Below are 21480 nucleotides of genomic sequence, written 5' to 3'. Positions count from 1 at the left end.
GATCCCTGGCCTTGCTCAGTGGCTTAAGGATCCGACGTTGCCATGAGCTGTGGTGTGGGTAACAGAGAAGGCTCAGATCCTGCTTTGCTATGGCTGTGGTATAGGCTGGAAGCTGCAGCTTTGATTCAACCCCTAGCCTGGGAACTTCCATGTGCCAAGGATGCAGCCCCTGCTCCCCTCCCCCCCAAAAAAAGGAAAAAGGGAAAAAAAAAAGTGCTTATTCAGGTGTCAGACTTGATAGGAAGATAATTAATTTGCTAAGTGGCCATCGTATGCAGGGTTTCCAGGTGTTTGTGGTAGTAAAACAAAGTCAGTTTTACTTTGCAAGAGGCCAAGGGCCAGCTGAAGAGGGAATGCTTGCTTGCCAGTAGCATCTTCTGATGAGATCCACTTCTACTTGACTGGCTAAGCCCATGGATATGATGTGATGATTTGTCCTCCCATCAGGTCTGGAACCAGCAACCGAGTACACAATCCAGGTCATTGCCCTCAAGAACAATCAGAAGAGTGAGCCTCTGATCGGGAGGAAAAGGACAGGTAAAGAGCAGTCTAGGTAACAGCCAAGGCAAAACTAATTACAAATGATTCGTTTTGCAGTGAAAAGGGTGTTTTCCATGCATTTCTCCTGGAACGTTTTTGTTTTTTTAACAGCATAGCATGTATGTTGTGCTCTTTGACAGCAGGAATAGCCTAACATAATCTGCAGAGTTCAGTTCTACTTTTTCTTAGCCAGTCAATACAAAAGCCTTTTATTCACCTTTAAAAAATTCAAGTCAGATGTTACAATGTAAAAGCCAAGTTGTGGTCGTTGCTACTCTTCTATACACTCTGTTGAGGTTAAAAATGTTATATAAAAAAAAAAAAGTAGGGGGAGAAAAACTTTTTTTCCCATTTGTCTTTATTTATTACTTGGTTTCTGATACTTGGAACTAAATAATGTCTGGCTTTTTTATCCAATATCAGTTGAATTTGAAGAAAATGCCTTATTTATGCTGATGGGAGAATTTGTAAAATAAGTTGTATATATGCATTTTAATCTATTGTTAGCATTTCAAACTATGAAAAATTTGTGTCAAACCTCTGGAATTCTCATACTTCAGATGATGATATAATTAATCTGGTTTCTAGTCCTTATGACAGGATTCTCAAGTGAAAAAGAGAAAAAAAGGTCACACATTTCGGTTCTGTTGGGCTTAATTTGAGCAGAGGCAGCTTCTACGGGGCTCAGTGGTTCAAAGCTTTGTATGGTAAATTCATACTAACACTTTTTTCTTTCTAAACTGTAAAGAAACCTTTGAGAAAAATCAGAAAGGTTTCTTTCTGGAAAAAAGTGTTTTGTGATCTAAGAGCTGCTCATTTTCCAGGGGCTTTGATCAGATTGATAAATAGTCGTTGTTGCCTGAATTGAGAATGATTACTGCTGCTACTTCTGGGAGCTTAACCCGCTTTGCTTTTTTGGCTGTAACCTCTCTTGGCTAGATGAGCTTCCCCAACTGGTAACCCTTCCACACCCCAATCTTCATGGACCAGAGATCTTGGATGTTCCCTCCACAGTTCAAAAGACCCCTTTCGTCACCAAACCCGGGTATGACACTGGAAACGGTATTCAGCTTCCTGGCACTTCTGGTCAGCAGCCCAGTCTTGGGCAACAAATGATCTTTGAGGAGCATGGTTTTAGGAGAACCACACCGCCCACAACGGCCACCCCCGTAAGGCATAGGCCAGGACCGTATACGCCGAATGTAAATGAGGAGATCCAAGTTGGTCATGTCCCCAGGGGAGACGTAGACCATCACCTCTACCCTCACGTTCTGGGACTCAATCCAAATGCTTCTACAGGACAAGAAGCTCTCTCTCAGACAACCATCTCATGGACCCCATTCCAGGAAAGCTCTGAATATATCATTTCATGTCATCCCGTGGGCATTGATGAAGAACCCTTGCAGGTAATTAACTTTCCTCTTCACTTCTGGGCAGGCTGGGAAAAAAGTAAGTTAGGCTACTGAAGTGACCAGAGCTCTGATGTCAAGTGGCCATCCGTTGAGGCCCTCTTAGAAAGGTGGCGTGCTCAAGTCCTGATTTTTTTTTTTTTTTAATCTCAGTATGGCTCTACTTTAGAGAATGTCCCCAAAAAGTGTCATTAGCCTTTGTTTAGTAAAGAGAAGAAAATCATTTTGACCAGTCTCAGTCATGGGAGGCAAAAAATATATACACCAAAAAAAAAAATGACTGTAGAAAAGAGAGAGAGATGTCAAAGGAGAAAGAACTTGGCTGAAGCTGTCCCTGTAGGTGATCGATTCTCTAAAACCTCCATTCTTTCATTTGTCTTGCCAATATCCATTTTTATTGTTTTCTTATTTTTAGAAAGTGGCAGAATTTTAAAAACCGATGACACTGTGGAAGATTTACAAGCTTCGACACATGAGTTTGAAGATGTGCCACAGTGTTTAAAGGCCCCCATGTTGGGGTCAGATGCCACACACATATGCAGGATGAATGTATCTCCCACAGGGTGGGCAGAGCGTCCACGTCTATGAGGAGGAGGCATGGCCAGGGGTCCCAGTGGGCTTGGCCAGACCTGCATCTACAGCAGGATGAAGAGGAGGCTGAGTGTAGAATTAGTTGAGGGTTCATGGCAACTAGGGAGCACCGAGGGTAGATTTTTGGCAGGAAAATCTGGCAGGCAGAAAGGAGGGCCAATCACTCCAGCTCCGTTTCTCTCTTTGGCTGGTTGGGACCTTTACACCCTCCACCTTTATTTGTCTCTCTTTGTTTAGTTTACACAATTAAGGTCATTGACAAGAGAATAGGGAAAGTCATGGCGATTCCTCACCATATGCTTTTTCCCCCTGCTTTGGATGTGCCAATAATTGCAGTTCCGAGTTCCTGGAACTTCTGCTAGTGCCACCTTGACGGGTCTCACCAGAGGTGCCACCTACAACATCATAGTGGAGGCACTAAAAGACCAGAAGAGGCACAAGATTCGGGAGGAGGTGGTTACCGTGGGCAATTCTGGTATGTGAATATCTGGGTTATTCAGGCACAGGCTCTGGACTACACCAGAGATGCTTCTTCAAGCGACTCTTCCTTTGTTGTTATTGTCTTTTTTTTTTTTTTTTTTGGCCCCACCCTCAGTATGTGAAAGTTCTCAGGCCAGGGATCGAACCTGTGCTATTAGCAGTGACAATTCTGGATCCTTAACCCGCTGTGCCACAAGAGAACTCCCATTGCTGTCATCTTTTGACTTTGAAAAATTAATTCCGTGAAGTAAATGAGCAACTTTAAATTCAATTATTTTCCCCTCAAAGTATCCTAGTATCTTTGCGTCTCCAGCATACATACATAGAGTCTCAGTGATGTGATGATAAACCTGGAAGGGATTTCAAATATTATTTAGTCCAACACTCTGAGTTCCGGCTAGTGAGCACCAGGCTTGATGCTGGACACAAGTCTCCTGATGCCTTTTCCCAGGCCCTCTTTATACCATGTTGCTGTCCTCCTGAGTAACGTTTAAGTACTGAAAGTGGTTACCCGCGAGGAAAATTCCTTACCTGCAGACATTAGCGCCATCTGGGTTTTGTTCCTGATGTAAAATGCTACCAACATAGCCCATTTCCATCCAAAAAGCTCCCTTATCCAAATATAATTTCACGATTTTATAGGTCTAAGAATGCAATCGAGGTTAAATGATCATTGACTTTTTCTTAAGCACCTGGAAAGTCCTTTTAAACCAGTCATATATCACATAGCTTTTCAAACTGCAGCAACTTAAGATTCACCAAGACACATGAGATAGGGAATAATTAAAATGATGAATCTTGAATCTTCCAACTGGAGGGTTCTCTATTTCACATCAGCAGAGAATGCTAAATTCTGTCTGCCAAGCAGACCAGTTCCTTAACCGCAGCCTCCTTCCTCATTGATAGGTGACTGCGTTCTTTTACAAGTATAAATGCCTATGAATCAAGCAGTTGAGTTTGTTTGGGGGGGAGGAGGAGGGATCAGTTCGTGCTTATTGTGTTATATGTCCATGGTAATGCACATCTTTTGTTTTGTGTGGTTTTGCTAATAGAATGCCACGTGGAAGGGATTTTTCAAGAGCTCAAAGGTCTTTGTGCTTTTCCACATCGTTTTTTGTTTTCTATTTTTTGTTTAAGATGCCATCTCCAAAACTTTAGTCTCATGGAACTGTAATCCTTGGCTATTTTTAGGAGGGTTATTGAAACCCCTAGTAGCAATGTAAGTTCCTTCCATTTTTCTTCCCAACTCCTTATTCCCACCCGCAGTATTCTGCATTCTAGCCAGGTTCTCTTGGCTGTAAGACATTTCCGATGTCTTAGTTTCAACAAAACTCTATTTTCTTCCAGTGTGATGCCTTTCAAAAGGTTAGGCACTTCAAATATCTATTGCTTTTGAGCTTTTGATTTTTGTCCTGTGAAAAGAAATATGCACAGTGGTATTCAAAGTTACGGAAGTTAGTTCATTTAGTTTTTACAGAATAATTTGAAGCATGCTTTGTTGGCATAGATTATTGTAAAATAAGCTTTCCTAAAACATAAAGACCAGATCATAGGCAACATGAAGAGACTCCATTATTAGTAAGTTATTGATATGCCATTGCTTGCTCTTTTACGGAACCATTGGTTTTATTGATAAAGTAGTCCAACCATTATGACAATAATGTACAAAAATCTAGGCTTTTTACACTATTATGCAAAAAAAGCCGCAAAAGTGACTATCATATAAATGTGATCACATTTTAATCCTTTATTTAAAAATGCTATGACTTTTGTATTAAAAGCAAAAATGCCCTCTAATAATTATTCCTTATCTGGTGAGCACTTTTTAAGTGTTGTCAATAGACCAGTGCTTTGAATTCATGATCTCATGTAATCCTCACAAAGTCCCAAGCAAGTGGTGGAATTTTTTTTATCTCCACATTACAGATGAAGGAAATAAAGCAGAGAAATGTTAAATAACTAGCTTAGGGTCAGTTAGATAATGATAGGAATTTCCAGCCTTTGTGTCCCATTAAAGTTCTTTTTGGGGGGGTTGGAGAATGCAGCCGCTTAATGTGGCATCTCAGTTCGCAGACCAGGTATTGAACTTGGGCTGCAGCAGTGAAAGCACTGAATCCTAACCACTAGACTATCAGGGAACTCCCTCCTCCTATTGAGATTCTTAATTAGCTTAAACGGTCTCCCGATTTGTTCTGTGCTCTATAGGCTAGATTTATCAGAAATGATGATTTTTTTAGAATTGATGGCAAAAATGAAAGATGGGCTCCTTTTAAGATGCTTTGTCAATGCTGACTAGCAAAATCTAAGCATTGTCTATTAGAACATCTGATGCATTGATAGGTGAAGGCTTTGTAATACTACTGGGGCTTTTGTTTTCGAATAAGTCATTATATACAATAATTCAGTTTTCTTCTTATGGTCCAAAACCACAATAAGATGATTTTTTTCTTTTTTCTTTTGCTTTTTCCTCCTTTTCTTCATGTAGTTGACCAAGGCCTAAGCCAACCCACGGATGACTCGTGCTTCGACCCCTACACGGTTTCCCATTATGCCATCGGAGAAGAGTGGGAGCGATTATCTGAATCTGGCTTTAAGCTCTCGTGCCAGTGCTTAGGCTTTGGCAGTGGTCATTTCAGATGTGATTCATCTAGTGAGTAGCTTGCTTTGTCCTTCTCTTGCAGTTCCATGCATTTGCACAAGGGGCCAAGGAAGCATGTTTGGCAGACACAGGCTCTTCCAAACATGAAGCAGATGAGAGGAGACTGCTTGACTCAAAGTAACATTTTGCATCATGTAACAATGATGGGAAATTTTACTTGTTGAAAATTGCTTCATCTCAACAGTTGTATTTCAATACCACTACTAATTAAAAGTATATTTGCAATGTAATATAACTAAACAATTTTTTTGGTAATATATAAATTAACGAACTCTTTGGAGCCAGGTCTAATGAAGGGTATCAGAGACACAGAGACACCCCAAATCTCTTTTAATATTTAGTGTTGAGTGAGCTCAGGGATGAACATTTATGCTCACAAATACTCTATTTTAATGCAAACCAAGTATGTGCACACATATCCATATATACAGACTCAGACACACACTCTTTCACATCTCACATATACACTCATATCACACACTCATGTCACACACACACTCATATCACACATCAGGTAGCTTGAATCATGCCAAGTAGCCAGTACAGATAATCCATTTGTAGGTAATTAAGAATCCACTTCAACTGAAAAATATTTGATTTTCAAAGTATAAAGAGGTTTTTAATATCTCCATTTTTTTTTAGTTAAAATAACCCTAAGAATTACTTATCATGCTTTGAGATTTAAGTATTAGTATTTGTAAATCTTTCATGTATGCTTTGTTTGTAGGAGATGTGATAATTATTAAAAATCTGTTCATTTTTATAGGTGTTAACATTATGCCTTCTAACTAGCCTCCTACGGACACAACCAGAAACTGTATTGGGGGAGATAAAACATAATAGATTTTTAAAAGATATTCAGGGTACTTTATATGAAATGGTTTAACTTGGACTGAAATATGAAAACAACTGTTTTGTTCAATGCAGACTGCTGTGCTTGACCATCTGAAAGTGGAGTGAAAGAAGTGTTATGAGCTATTTAGGAGTTGAAAGTTTTAACAGCAATTAGGTGGTTTTTAGTTTCTGAAATTGAATTTTTTTTTTTTTTGTCTTTTTGCTATTTCTTGGGCTGCTCCCAGGGCATATGGAGGTTCCCAGGCTAGGGGTCAAATCAGAGCTGTAGCCACCAGCCTAAGCCAGAGCCACAGCAACGCTGGATCCGAGCTGCGTCTGCGACCTACACCACAGCTCAGGGCAACGCCGGATCGTTAACCCACTGAGCAAGGGCAGGGACCGAACCCGCAACCTCATGGTTCCTAGTCCGATTCATTAACCCCTGCGCCACGACGGGAACTCCTGAAATTGAATTTTTAAGTCTGTACATTTATTACCTGTATAAGTACTTATGCATAATTGTGAGAGCAGAGCTGTAAGTTGATTTATGTGATTCTTAGGCTCAACTGACATATTCCTTGCTTAGGTGTCATAATTGTTGAATAACTTTTAAAGTTTAAGGAATGACTGACATATGGATAAAATGAAAGAAGTTGTGTCTGTTATACAAACTTACAAAATCTGTTTTGTTTTGGTATAAACTTGGAAGATTAACAAGTCATCTTTTATGTATAGTAAAGACATAGAACTGTGACTTTTAAATATCCCTTAGAACCAGTCCTATTTGCTGGAATGATAACCATTGATTTATCATTTTGTTTGTTTTTGTTTTGTTTTGATACACAGGTTTCTTCTTTCCCATTTCCTATTTTAGAGATCAACTGATCTTTGTTTTTTTGGTGAATTGAACTATTCTGTATCCAGGATCTCTGTAAATCCAAAAGTGACTTTTCATCTATGATCTCTATTCCTAAAACTCAACTCGGTTCTGACTTTAGCTTTCCCAATTTTAAACCTTAATAGGGAGCATTCAAATGAAGGTCATTAGCTAGTCTTGTGAAATGGAATAAATTGGATTTTAAAATTCTGAGAAAATGTTAAAATGTAAAGATAATATTTTTACATCCAACCAAAAAAGTGATTGGTCGGAGGGATCATGACCTTCAACTTGCCTTGCCACCCCTTCCAGAAACCTGGCTTTGAAAATCTGGTGACATATCCCAGCGCAGCCACTGTCTCGTCTTGAACATGCCCATAACGCCTTTTCCTCTGATTCCCCCACCCCCAGAATGGTGCCATGACAATGGTGTGAATTACAAGATTGGAGAGAAGTGGGATCGTCAGGGAGAGAATGGCCAGATGATGAGCTGCACGTGTCTCGGAAATGGAAAAGGAGAATTCAAGTGTGATCCCCGTACGTTGCCACAGATCATTTTTAGGACCTTTTTAAGCACTCCCACTTCATTCCTGAGCTGTAACTCTCATCCCTGGAAATGACTGGAGACTTTAGTTCCTCTAGAGGCGTGAACAGTGGGTTTGTTAATCTTGATTTGGGAAAGCAGAGACAAGCCTCGAAAATGGCTATGATTGAATGCTATTAAAGGGCACCTGAGCACTTTTCCAACCTGAGTCATTTGACCATAATCTGCAGTGGGATGTTACGAGAAAGCTTTATGGTTCTTGAGATTCAACTTGTGAAATACAGTCTCTATTTTGGCATTGAGCCATTTCCAGTCTATGAGGTCTGATCTTTGGAAAAGTTGCCTTAAGATCTGTGTAGCAGTACGTCTCTTACAGATGATTCCCACTAACATGTGGGACGTTACAAACGTGCGATGATACAAATTTAGGAAACAGAGCCCACCCCCATAGAGGGGGCACGTCTGTATTGCTCTCAGTCTTACATGTGCTTCTGACTTGTGTGTCCCTGTAGATGAAGCGACATGTTATGATGATGGGAAGACATACCATGTGGGAGAACAGTGGCAGAAGGAATATCTCGGTGCCATTTGCTCCTGCACGTGCTTTGGAGGCCAGCGGGTAAGACCAGTTAGGCCAAACTCTCTTCGATTTACTTAAGGGGGGAGGCCCCTGCACTGTGTGTGTGCTGCACACACAGAGGTGGTAGTACCCTTTAAGAAATGATGAAATGCCCTATTTCCTGCCAACATAAGGCTACTGGATACCCCTTTCCAGTCCTCCCCCTCTGTGTCAGCCTCAGCCACTCTCCCACATGTACTGTTCTGACTGCCTCTATTCTTCAGCAACTAGAAGTTACATGCTGGGTAGCCCTGGGCCTCTGGCTGTATTCTGATGGGCAAGTGTCCCTGCCACTGTTGTTAAATATTTTGAATAATACTTGGGTCTAAGGAGATATCGCTTCTTTGTATTCTCTTTTAGTCCTAAAATCAATTCCTGCTATAGGTCTAGAGCTGGGCTCAGGAATATGGGACAGACATGGAGTGAGAAGTGGTACTGGCTCTGAATGATATAGTTGGAGACATTAAATTAGCATATACTGGAAGTCAGGCTGATTAAGTAAGGTTCTGAGTGGGTCTGATGATACGGTTTCCGAGTAGGCTGATAGCAACAAATGAGGTCTTGTGGAGAAGAGAAGCATAAATTGGCTGAGGTTTAGGATGGTTAAAATTTGGTCAAGGGAGGGGGAAGCAGGGAGATCAGAGAGAGCATACCCCCTGGGATGGAAGAAGCTAGCACATATGGGCACCAGCAAAATAACCCTCTGCCTACTGCCTGTGGCAAGACATTCAGTTGGAAGGAGTGGGGGCCACTTAGGGAGGGCCTTGGAGTCCATTACTTATTCTGGTACTTCCCAGCCATTTCTCATCTACTTCAATATAATAAAAAAAATACTGGCGTTCCCTTGTAGAGCAGTGGGTTAAAAGGATCTGGCATTGTCACTGCAGCAGTTTGGGTCACTGCTGTGACTCAGGTTCAAGCTCTAGCCCAGGAACTTCCACATGCCCCAGGCATAGCCAAAAATAAAAAGCTGTGCTTTCCTCTAGTATCTGGGATTTCAAAATAAAATGACTTGTAACTCAAAAGCAACGGGAAATACTATTTCTTTGTTTTCAGTGAAAATCTACCTTCCCCAACAGCTTTGCAAATTCTGGTCCATTGAAGGGCAAGCCCTCTACCCCCAGGTCAGATTTACGGATTGATGCCTTTGGCATTAGCCAGTTGCAGATGCCCAGGAAGAAAGGGAACATGATGGAAAATGGTTTTTAGGAAGACTTAACTGGCAGCAGGAAAGGGTTTTCAGAGTTCTGGTTGAGGGCAGCCCTGGGAAGCTACTCTGATCTTATTCCATCACTAGTGATTGGGTGGGGAGGCAGTCTCTCTCTCTCTTCTCTCTTTCTCAGTCTCTCATTAACACGTATAAAGACTGTGATCACAGAACTCAGTTATCTCTGGTCCTGTGCTCAGTGTAGAAGTGCATGATTTAAAGTCAATTTGTCGCAAAGTCAGTTTTAGTCTCACTTCAGCCTCTCCGCCTCATGATTTACACATGTGAACCCTTTCATGTGTGACACCTGTTCTAAGGCAACATGCTAAATGAAATGCTTAAGACATTTTTATATGAAGGCAAGATTCATTGGTTCTGTAAGTAGGTATTTACCCATATTGTCATAGGTATTATGGGGACTACGCCTTTTTTTTTTTTTTTTTTTTTTTTTTAGGGCTGCTCCCTCAGTATATGGAAGTTTCCAGGCTAGGTGTCAAATCGGAGCTGCAACTGCTAGCCTACACCACAGCTCATGGCAACACCAGATCCTTAACCTAGTGATGGAGTCCAGGTATCAAACCTGCATCCTCATGGATACTAGTCAGATTCATTTCCACTGAGCCATGATAGTAACTCCTGAAATATGCTTTTAAATGGAGAAACATATCTGAAATATTTAGCTGACACTATAAAAAGAAAGTGATTGTATTATTTAGGGTTCTTTGGGTTGTAAGAGAAAAGTCCAGCTCAGGTTAATTTAGGCAAAAGAGGCTCAAAAAGCTGGAAAGTCCCAGGAACTACCAGCTTCAGGGCCACTCTAGCAAAGCATCTGGGGTTCCTGTTTCATGTGCCTCATCCCTTTGCATTGGCTTCATCCTTCAGCAGGTGATGCTGATGGTGAGAAAGATAACGTCCAGTAGCTCCAGGTTTACCTTCTATCAGCTCAGGAGCAACAGTTGAGAGTGGACCCATTTCCTTACATTTCTAGCCAAAATCAGAGGGAGAATCCACACTGGCCCAGCTTGGTCCCATCCCCATTGTCATCCCCTTTCCAACCAGATGGCAGGCCACCATGGAATTTTAGGAAGGAAGTAAAGCTGCGGTGCTTGTACAAAGAATGTGAGCAGGAGTCAGCCAGCTGGGGGGCAGCCCTACTCTACCCACAGACACGTGTGACTTCCCCACTTCCTCAGCCACTCACTCCTCTGGGTCTCCTTTTCTCTACCTGTAAGATGAAGGTGTTTATTCATGTGATCTCACATCCCTTTTAAAAGTTCTAGGTTTCTAGTACACCTCTTTCCCCATCTATGTGGACATTAAACTGGGACTGGAAGGAGCCTTAGCAGAGGGTGGGGTTTGAATAGGAACAAAAGACATTTCAGGAGAAAGGAAAAGCATAAATAGACAGAAGCAGTTACAAACTATGAGGGATTAGCCAACATATATTTTGTGAGTGATCAATGCATGAAATCATTATCATCAAAACTCCCTTTGTGATTAACTGCACATATTCTGACAACTCGTAAGAGCTGACATTCTTCTTTGATGTAAGCACTAAATTGTGACGTTCTATGTTGTCCTAAAGCCCATCTGACTACATGCCTCTGCTCTCTCAGGGCTGGCGCTGTGACAACTGCCGCAGACCAGGGGCTGAACTCGGTCACGAAGGCTCCACCGGGCACTCCTACAACCAGTATTCACAGAGATACCATCAGAGAACAAACACTGTAAGTGCACTTGCACCCCACATGTTTCTCCCCTAAATGCAATTAGACACAGAATAGGGAGTCTGTTTCTTTCATTCTTCTGGATGAACCAGATGTTTAAAAACTATTTTATTATTTTATTTTATCTTGTCCTTTTAGAGCTATATCTGCAGCACGTGCAAGTTCCCAGACTAGGAGTTGAATCAGAGCTGCAGCTGCCTGCCTACACCACAGCCACAGCAATGCAGGATCCGAGCCATGTCTGTGACCTACACCACAGTTCATGGCAACACCAGATCCTTAACTCACTGAGAAAAGGCAGGAATCAAACCTATGTCCTCATGGATATTAGCCGGATTCATTACACTGAGCCACCATGGGAACTCCTAAAAACTCCTTTGAATGACGAAAGAATAGACTGTTGTATCCTAACATAGTTTAAGTTGTAACATATTAAACGCTTGACCATCTCCTATGGCCCGGTAAACTGCTAGGTTCTCAAAGCTAAAAATATTCTATTTATAAGTAATTGTCCGAGAAGCCACTCTCCACCCCCACCCCATCCCCGCTTTTTTCCCTGTTTTTCCATAGACTCTATTGTATTTGCTGTTAATTTGCCTTCTTCTATTTTAACAGAATGTCAACTGCCCAATTGAGTGCTTCATGCCTTTAGATGTACAGGCTGACATAGAAGATTCCCGAGAGTAAAATTTCCAAGCTGGAGAAACAAGCACGGATCTCTGCCAAGGTCCATCCAAACTGGAGTGATGTTAGCAGACCCCATCCCAGTTTGTTTCTTTCTTAAGCCCTTTGCTCTGGAGTAATTTCTTCAGCTTCAGCTCAACTCACAGCTTCTCCAAGCATCACCCTGGGAGTGTTTTGAGACTTTTCTCATAAATGGCAGTACATGGCCTGCTCTCCAAAGTGTTCAGTACCGCTCAATATTTTAAATGAAATGATTCTAACTTGTGATCTGAATTGGGATCAGTAGGGTTGCACATGTACCAACCAAGATGCAAAATGTCTTGAAATGATATTACCAAAAATTTTAAGTAGGAAAGTTACCCAAACACTTCTGCTTCCACTTAACTGTCTGGCCCGCAATATTGTAGGAACAGCATATCCTTGTTACTGTGATATTTAAAATATCCACAGTACTCACTTTTTCCAGATGACTTTGGTAATTGCCTAGAAATATCTTTCTCTTACCTGTTATTTATCAATTTTTCCCAGTATTTTTATATGGAATCAAATTGTATTGAAGACAGTTAGTAGGCAGTTGATAAGAGGAATTTGGTATAATTATGGTTGGTGATTATTTTTTATACTGTACATGCCAAAGCTTTACTACTGTGGAAAGACAACTGTTTAGTAAAAGATTTACATTCCACAATTTTAATGTGGTGGTTTCTTTTTTTACATAGAGAAATGTAAAGAAAAATAAGAATCCTCATGAATTTTCTTCTCCTTTATGATTTAGCAAACATTTGAAAACCTATGATATGCACAGCTCTCTAAGTTTTGGTCATTTAAGTACAGTGTTTTCTAAATCTGTCATTCCAAAAACCCAGATTCAGTCTTAACATTTTCTCTCTTCAATAATGGAGATAGTTTTATGTTTTCTGCTTTACCAGATTTAGGTAGATTCAAATATTATCTTGCTTAAAAAAAAGGGAGATCCCATTGTGGCACAGAGGAAATGAATCCGACTAGTAACCACGAGGTTGCGGGTTTGATCCCTGGCCTTGCTCAGTGGGTTAAGGATCTGGCATTGCTGTGAGCTGTGGTGTGGGTCGCAGACAAGGCTTGGACCCTGAGTTGCCAAGGCTGTGGGGTAGGCCGGCAGCTATAGCTCTGATTCACCCCCTAGCCTGGGAACTTCCATATGTTGTAGGTGCAGCCTTTAAAAAAAAAAAAAAAATTAACTTGCTAGCTTTTTGTTCTCTTCTAACCATTATAATTCTTCCCTCCCTCATATAGCATAAAGGAGTTTTATCTTAGGGAAACGCTGTCATATAGTAACCTCAATCTCAATCCAACTTGTCTTCACACGAGATGACACTGAGGGTTCCCCAGATGAACTAAGTTTGCATAGCCCTGGTCTGCAAGGGCCATTTCCTTTCAGTCTAACTTTGGGGAACGAACAAAATTTTGAGATTAAGTCTGGCTTCCAGAATAGTGAAATATCGACACTGGGAATAGTTAATTATTAATCAGTAAAAAATTAATGATTTACAATATACAAGACATGGAAACACTTTTATATATCATTGTGCAACATAAAATATTTCAATAAGTAACTGGCAATGAATATCAAGACCAATTACAAAAAGATTTCCTCAGGATTCATTTATTTAAAAAACAAATTCAGGAGTTTCCACTGTGCAACAGGTTCAGTGGCATCTTGGGAGCACTGGGGCTCGGGTTCAATCCCTGGCCCAGCACAGTGGGTTAAGGATCCAGTGTTGCCACAGCTGTGGCATAGGTCACAGCTGCAGCTCAGATCTGATCCCTAGCCTGGGAACTCCATATGCCGATGGGCAGCCAAAAGAGAAAAGAAAAAAAATTCACATTGGAACTGATTTACATTTACATTTTATAAAATTCCCTGACACTTAGCATCTCTTTGGGGAGAAGTGTTACAGTCTAATTTTATAGAGACTACAGCTCAGATGAGTTTTCTAGACCCAGACCCTAGACTTTTGTTCCCATCACTACCCTTTCAGCTTTGCCAACCCAGTAGTTACCAAGACAGCTGCTCTGTACATGTGAAAGAAAGGGGGAAAAAATTACAGGAAGAACAGACTATGGTGATATTAAATGACTGTTCCACATACGTCGGTCATCGCTGCCCACAGGAGAGAAACTGTGACAAGACAGCGTGAGGGGAAGCCCCACTGTAGACACATGCCAAGAGAAAGTGGGCTGGTGCCTCCATCTTTAATGTGACAAGGAGGTCCAGGTACCCACTCACGAAAAAGGCACCTCAGCAACATCCTGTTGAAATTAACATGAAACATAAGAACAGCTTTGGGTGGAGACTGACTGCTTCAAATCACTTTATCTAATGACAATCCTAAAACTATTTCCCCAAAGTGAGTTAAAATAAATCCAGTTGGGCTGTATTAATTAAATGGATAGTGGGCCCGTCAACAACTTACACACTGAAGTGCAAACTCTGCATTTAAGATTTTTAAAAGCACCACTTTTTCCAGATTCTCAAAAGCAATATATTAAACTTACAAAAGAGACTATTTTGATAGGGAGTATTATTTAGAAAATCAGAACAAATTAAATGAATTTCAGTGGCCTTTTATGTTTTGGTGTGTCACGATGCACAATGGTAAAACTTTCTTTTTTTTACTATTTCTCAGCAAAATCATTTAAATGCAAGGATTTCCAAAGCCCTTTTACAGTTCTTACTGACTCATGTTACTGTTGCCTCTGAGAGTTGTCTTAAGCAGGCCAAATTAAAAATGCATAATTAAAAGACCAAGCTGGATTTAGGCAAGAAATTGCCAATTCAAGAAAAATCAGATAAAACTAATAAATATATCAGGCTTTAAAAAGAAAAATCCGGAATTCCTGTTGTGGCACAGTGGAAACAAATCCGACTAGGAACCATGAGGTTGCGGGTTCGATCCCTGGCCTCACTCAGTGGGTTGAGAATCCAGTGTTGCCGTGAGCTGTGGTGTAGGACACAGACACGGCTCGGATCTGGCGTGACTAGACCCCTAGCCTGGGAACCTCCATGTGCTGCAGGTGTGGCCTTAAAAAGCAAAAAGAAAAAATAGAAAGAAAAAATCCTAGTCTTGAAGCTACATGTTGGCTTGCTGCACTTGATTTGTTGTCACATATTTTTGTTGTTTTCAGCTCTAATGGCCTAAGTGAATTATGCAATATCACTATAAGCCTGTAAGGCACATGTTCTGTAGAGGTGAATAAAGAAATGATCAGGTGGAAATTACAAGTATAGGAAATGACTTTTCCATTTAATTATATTTCTATTGAAAATTCTATTCCATTTCTAGTTGTATGAAACTCATTAAAGTGATTAAGAAACATCACATCAGCACATTTAAGTGCTGAAATTGCTTCCTATTCAGTAAATTCCCATTACTGCTATAGGGGAAGTGGCAGGCTCCAATTTAAAAAATCCCATTTTCAGGAGATATGTTTTAACCATTAAAAAAAAAGGTCACTCTTGGGACTTGTCATGTTTAGGAACATTTAAAGATTACCACAAAGGCTGATAAAGCAGAAGCAGCACAAAGATGACTTGTCCCGCCCTGGATTTTTCAGACTAAGAAACTTATTTTTAAAGAGTGTAAATGGCAGTCATATTTTAAATGCAAGATATTATTTCCACATCATCCCATTCTATATCATTAAAACAAAAGTGACTAGTAAGAGTTCCTTTGTGGTACAGTGGGTTAAGAATCTGTTGTTACTGTAGTGGGTCACTGCTGTGGCATGGCTTTCATTCCTGGCCTAGGAACGTCCACATGCCATGGATGTGGCTAAAAAAATAAAAGAGACTTCGAATTGCAAACAAAAATCTATATATATTACAAAGGAAGAGAAGAAAATACCGTAAGTAATAAAAGAGCAAGAGAAATGGTATTTCAGCTTAAAGTCCCAAACGGGAAATTCCTTTTGTAACATTCCTCAGTCGAGCTAGGTATAAGATATTAAAGCATGTTTTACATTTCCTTGAATTCCTCTTTACTTACTCTTTAGAGACACAGAAGTTTTAACAATCAAATTTATCCTAAAATGGCTCCTGCATGGTGCCTCCAAAGCCTTGAAATTAGCTTGTTTGGAGGTGACCAGCATGGGGTGAGTGTCAGCCTTCTGTAATGGCTGGGGCTGGAATCACCTGTCCTGCAGGCTGCCCACCACAGTGGACTGCCCTAGTGGAAAATACATCACAGGTCAAGGATGCTCCCAGGGAGCTCTTTGCATGAGGGTACTTGGGAAATAGACATTTTGTTCCAGAAGGAAGCATTGTCTCTGCCAGGAGATTGCTGGACAGGACTTTAAAATGAAACCTGCTGATCTGTATAATTCAGCATTAGTTGTAAGATGCTGAGCCAAGTGCTGAACTTAGCCACTTTGGTGGGGAAGTTGGAACCCTCATACACTGCTGGTGGAAAAGTAAAATAGTGCGGCTGCTGTGGAAAACTGTTGGTTCCTCAAAAGGGTAACCATAGAGTTACCATATGACCCGACAATTCTACTCCTAGGTATCTACCCCAGAGAACTGAAAACATAGGTTCATGTAAAAATTTGTACATAAATGCTATAGGACCATTATTCATAACAGCCAAAAAATGGAAACGACTCAAAACCCAGACTGATGAATGAATAGACAAAATGTGGTATATACATACAATGGAATATTATTTGGTCATTAAAAAGGAATGAAGTAGTCATCCACGCTACTGTGGAATGAAATTCAGATTTTATGGCAAGACAAGAAAAAAATTTAAAAATAAATTCTCTGCCCTTCAGCTTCCTCTTGCCCCACACAGTGCATTTTGTATCTGTATTATACATCAACCAGATCTCCTCCACCAGCAGGAATAACTGCTCTACCATTAAGGGTAGCATTCTCCTAGTGTCAATGAGACAACTCTTTACAAGATAACATCCCTTTTTGATCTTGTAAGGCATGACATGACCCACCACAATGATGCTTAGATCTGGATTATGTAAACTGTCAATAATATGACATTTGACGTACAAATAACTTATACAACTGTGTAATGATTTCTAATAGGTGGAAAAATTCTCAGAGCTTTCTGGGACGTTCTTCCTGGATTATAACCCTCAAATTTGGCTCAAATAAAATTTTCTAATTCTCTCCTAGATCGACTGATTAATTATCCATTGACGCTACACCATGAACCTTAAAAACACGATAAGTGAAAGAAGTCAGGCACAAAAGGCCACATAATGTATGGTTCCATTTATACACAATGTCCAGAATAAGCAAACCAATAGAGATAGAGACTGGATTAATGGTTACCAGCAGGGGAAAAGAATAGAGAAGAATTGCTAATCAGAATGTGGCTTCTTCGGGGGGTGATGGAAATGTTCTGGAACTAAATAGTGGTGGTGGTTCTACAACTTAAAAATCACCAACTTGCCCAATTTTAAATGATTAAAATAATAAATTTCATATGCGCACTTTACCTCAGTGAGAAAAATGCCACTTTAGCTACAGAAAATCTCCTTGATATCCTTTTGTTATTGGTAATGTTACCAAGGCTGTTGCCCCGGAGTCCATATCCCCCTGCCTCTCCTCCAAATAGAAAGCCAGGACTCTTGTCTAAGTTTCAGGAGGAAGCTTCAAAGAGAGAAAAACAAGAACTGGTTAGAACAAACTATGCCCAAGATGGCAGAAGATTTGACTTCCAGTAAACCTTGAGCCTCATTAGAGGCTCACTGTCATACATTAGCACACCAGCCAACATGCCCACCAGCGCCATGACAGTTGACAGTTGCCATGCCAACAAACATGGACGTCCATAAGAGGCCTGAAAAAGACCTGCATCAGTTCCGGTCCAAACCACACCCCTTTTCTCAGCTAACTCATGAATATTCCTTCCACTCTTTCCAATTCCCCCCATTTTATCTCAACCCTTCTTTGTATTTGGTGCTTCTGCCTGAAAGGGGTTGAAAAGTTGATTTGAAAACTAGGTTCAGGAGTTCCCTTCATGGCTCAGTGGTTAACGAACCTGACTAGGATCTATGAGGATGTGGGTTCAGTCCCTGGCTTCGCTCAGGGGGTTAAGGATCTGGCATTGCCGTGAGCTCTGGTGTAGGTGGCAGATGAGGCTCAGTTGCCGAGTTGAGTGCGCTGTGGCATAGGCCAGCAGCTGTAGCTCCTACTGGACCCCTAGCCTGGGAACTTCCATATGCCATGAGTGTGGCCCTTAAAAGTAAAAAAAAAAAAAAAAATTAGGTTCCAGGGTTCCTGCTGTGGCACAACTAGATCAATGTTGTCTTGGGTGCGCTGGGACACAAGTTTGATCCTTGGCTTAGCACAGCGGGTTAAGGATCCAGTGTTGCAGCCAGCTGTGGCTTAGGTCACAACTGGGGCTTGGATCTGATCCCTGGCCCGGGAACTCCATATGCTGTGGGGTGGCCAAAAAGATAAATAAACAAACAAACAAACAAATAAATAAATAAATAAAAACTAGGTTCCTGCTTCTCCATTCTTTGGCCATTGGGTAAAGCTTGTGCTGTAGTCACAGCATCAGTTTTGTTTTTGGCTGTGCAAATCCCATTGGAAAGAACCGCTCCCTTGCTGAGATGAGGGTACCTGGCCCAGGCTAGGACCCTGGTGTGTGCCCAGTAGACCAATTTAGTAGCAGTAAGAAGTGATGTGCAGGAAAAGTAGACGAAAGGTTGAAGGAACTTGGAAACTCTCTGGCTACCTATTCAAAAAATGAGACAAAATCTTCATATATATGCTGACTTCTGGTTATAGTAATTTCCACACATTAATATCATCTTCCACTATATTCCATGCCCCATATACACAAAAGCACAATGAAAATAATAACTAGTGGAGTTCCCACAGTGGCTCAGTGGAAACGAATCCGACTAGTAACCATGAGGTTGTGGGTCTGATCCCAGGCCTTGCTCAGTGGATTAAAGATCCGGTGTTGCCGTGAGTTGTGGTGTAGGCTGCAGATGTGGCTTGGATCTGGTGTTGCTGTGGCTGTGGTGTAGTCTGGCAGCTAAGCTACAGCCCGGGAACTTCCACATGCCACAGGTGTTGCCCTACAAAGCAAAATAAATAAATAAATAAATAAATAAATAAATAAATAAATAAATAAATAAATAAATAAAATGAAATGAAAATAATAACTAGCATTTTTTTTTGCCACACCCATGGCATGTGGAAGTTCCCAGGCCAGGGATCAAACCTATGCCATAGCAGTAACCCAAGTCATTGCAGTGACAATGCCAGATCCTCAACATGCTGCACCACAAGGGAACTCCAGGTAACTAGCATTTTTTTCTTTTAGAAACAGTGTTTATTATATCTGAGGTAGTATTCTAATTAGCTCTCACATATTTTGTTTCATTTACTCCTCAGTGCAACCCTAAGAGGTGGATGCTATTAGCAACATCAGTTTACAAGTAGAAAGTGAGGGAAAGACTAAATCACCACCTAACGTCACACAGCTTGTTAGCAGCCTAGCTGAGACTTGAAAACTACTTCTGGGGGCATGTGCTTTTTACCAGGAGCTATTCGGCCTCTTCAGGAGTGAATCCACCTCCATTTTATAGATGAGAAGACAAACTCCAAGAGGTTAAAGCAGGTGCCCAAGATCACCAAACTGGTGAGCAGTAAAACAAGGTAGTGATAATCAGAAATAGCCCAGAAGTAAAATTTGTGCCCAGCATAGTGTTTAGCAACAACAAGGTTTGAGATTATTTAAGAATGGAAGGTACCAGGAGCTTCAAGCTGCAGGGACTTGTGCTGTCAGAGGCAAGAGGCTGGGCTCCATGAAGAAGTTGTCCCTGGAGGCGTCAGGATGGATACGGGGTGTCCTCAGTGGACTGTTCACAAATGACTGAGGGCTGAGGCTTTGCTACCTGGGCCCAGATGCTCCTTCAATTTAAATACCCTCTTTACTGATCCAGATGTTTCATGTTATGGGGTTTTTGCCCATTCTGTATCAGTGAATAGCAAGTATCAGATCAGTGTGTGTTCCATTTAAATATCAGTGAAACACTCAGAGTTCCGGTTGTGAGTCAGAAGGTTAAGAACCTGACTAGTATGAGGATGTGGGTTAAGCATCCTGAGTTGCCTTAAGCTGCAGTGTAGGTTGCAGATGCTGCTCAGATCTGGTGTTGCTGTGGCTGTGACATAGGCCTGCAGCTGCAGCTCTAATTATATCCCTAGCTGGGGAACTTCCATATGCTGCAAGTGTGGCCATTAAAAAAAAAAGAAAGAAAGAAATTAGAGTAAATTTAAGACAAAAGTATTTCTATCTGGTTGAGATATTTTATAGTACCAGTCTTAAAATTATCTTATGTAAGCAAATTTAGACAATATAGTGTTAAATAGAGCAAGAAGTGTTCCAGAATTATACCCTTAGTGTTAATCTTTGGTCAAGGAGAGAAAAGAACAAATTAGAAGCTAAAATATGTTTTAGCTGTTTATTGCCACCTAACAAAGCACCGCCAAAACTTTGTGACTTAAGGCAATACTTGCCTATTTCTGTGTATTGGGACCACATGAGAAGCTCCTCTAGGCAGGTCTCTCAAGAGTTTGCAGCCAGAGGCCGCCTGGGGCTGGAGCTGCACTTCCAAGGCAGCTCACCCACACGGCTGGCAGTGTTGGCAGGATGGTTTCTCTTTGGGCAAGGCTGCTTCCATGTGCCTGTAAGCACGGCATTGGCTAACCCCAGAGCAAGCAATCCAAGAACCTGAGGCTGAAGTTGCAATGCCTTTTATGACCTAGGCTCAGCAGTCCACACATTTTTCCTCCAGTATTTTATTGGTAAACTAGTCAGCCTTGTTTTAGCGTGGGAGGCACTAACTATGCAAAGGCTGGAAGATTAGGATAGATTAATAGATTACGATTGAGGATAACTGTAAAACTTCAGAAATCTCTTAATTTAGGAAGGAAGTTGAGACACAGGGATAGGGAAGAGGATAGGGCTCATCTATTAAGGTGAAAGATGACAAAGGTGTTAGTTGGCCTTAAGTGTAATATAGGAACAGGACCATACGTGCATAGCACGTAAATGCACAATTATGTCCTGATGCAAGGAGGCACTGCCCTCCACGGTGCCTTACTTCCTGTGGTAAGCCCACTAGGGGGACTGGGTCCATTTCTGGGCAAACACTGACTATATCTTTATGGAGCCCCAGAGCGGACCTCAAGGACTTGCTGAAAACGTGGAGACCATTTCACTTAGCAGGGAAAGTAAGCACTGGCAGCATCCTTATGTCAGGTCAACAGAAGATTTACTCTCCCATATGGTT

At 41.2% G+C, this 21480-nt stretch overlaps 1 protein-coding gene across 8 annotated transcripts in view; it reads left to right on the top strand.

Annotated features, from left to right (window-relative positions):
* Positions 1–12859, top strand: part of FN1 (fibronectin 1) — a 73371-nt gene extending 60512 nt beyond the window's left edge. For 4 of the 8 annotated variants that reach the window (XM_047773435.1, XM_047773440.1, XM_047773439.1 and 1 more), the window contains 8 exons: positions 448–537; positions 1840–1946; positions 2877–3015; positions 5506–5670; positions 7802–7927; positions 8447–8553; positions 11377–11487; positions 12103–12859. In XM_047773435.1, coding sequence (XP_047629391.1) covers positions 448–537; positions 1840–1946; positions 2877–3015; positions 5506–5670; positions 7802–7927; positions 8447–8553; positions 11377–11487; positions 12103–12174 — 917 coding nt within the window. In that variant the 3' untranslated portion in view covers positions 12175–12859. Of the gene's footprint in view, positions 1–447; positions 538–1479; positions 1947–2876; positions 3016–5505; positions 5671–7801; positions 7928–8446; positions 8554–11376; positions 11488–12102 lie in introns of all 8 variants that reach the window. The other 4 variants (XM_047773434.1, XM_047773433.1, XM_047773432.1 and 1 more) reach the window with 1 other exon arrangement.
* Positions 12860–21480: the final 8621 nt, after the last annotated feature.

This window comes from Phacochoerus africanus, chromosome 3 (assembly GCF_016906955.1).
Source record: "Phacochoerus africanus isolate WHEZ1 chromosome 3, ROS_Pafr_v1, whole genome shotgun sequence".
NCBI lineage: Eukaryota > Metazoa > Chordata > Mammalia > Artiodactyla > Suidae > Phacochoerus > Phacochoerus africanus.
Note: the sequence above shows the minus strand (reverse complement) of the source record. Positions and strands in the feature narration are given on the sequence as shown.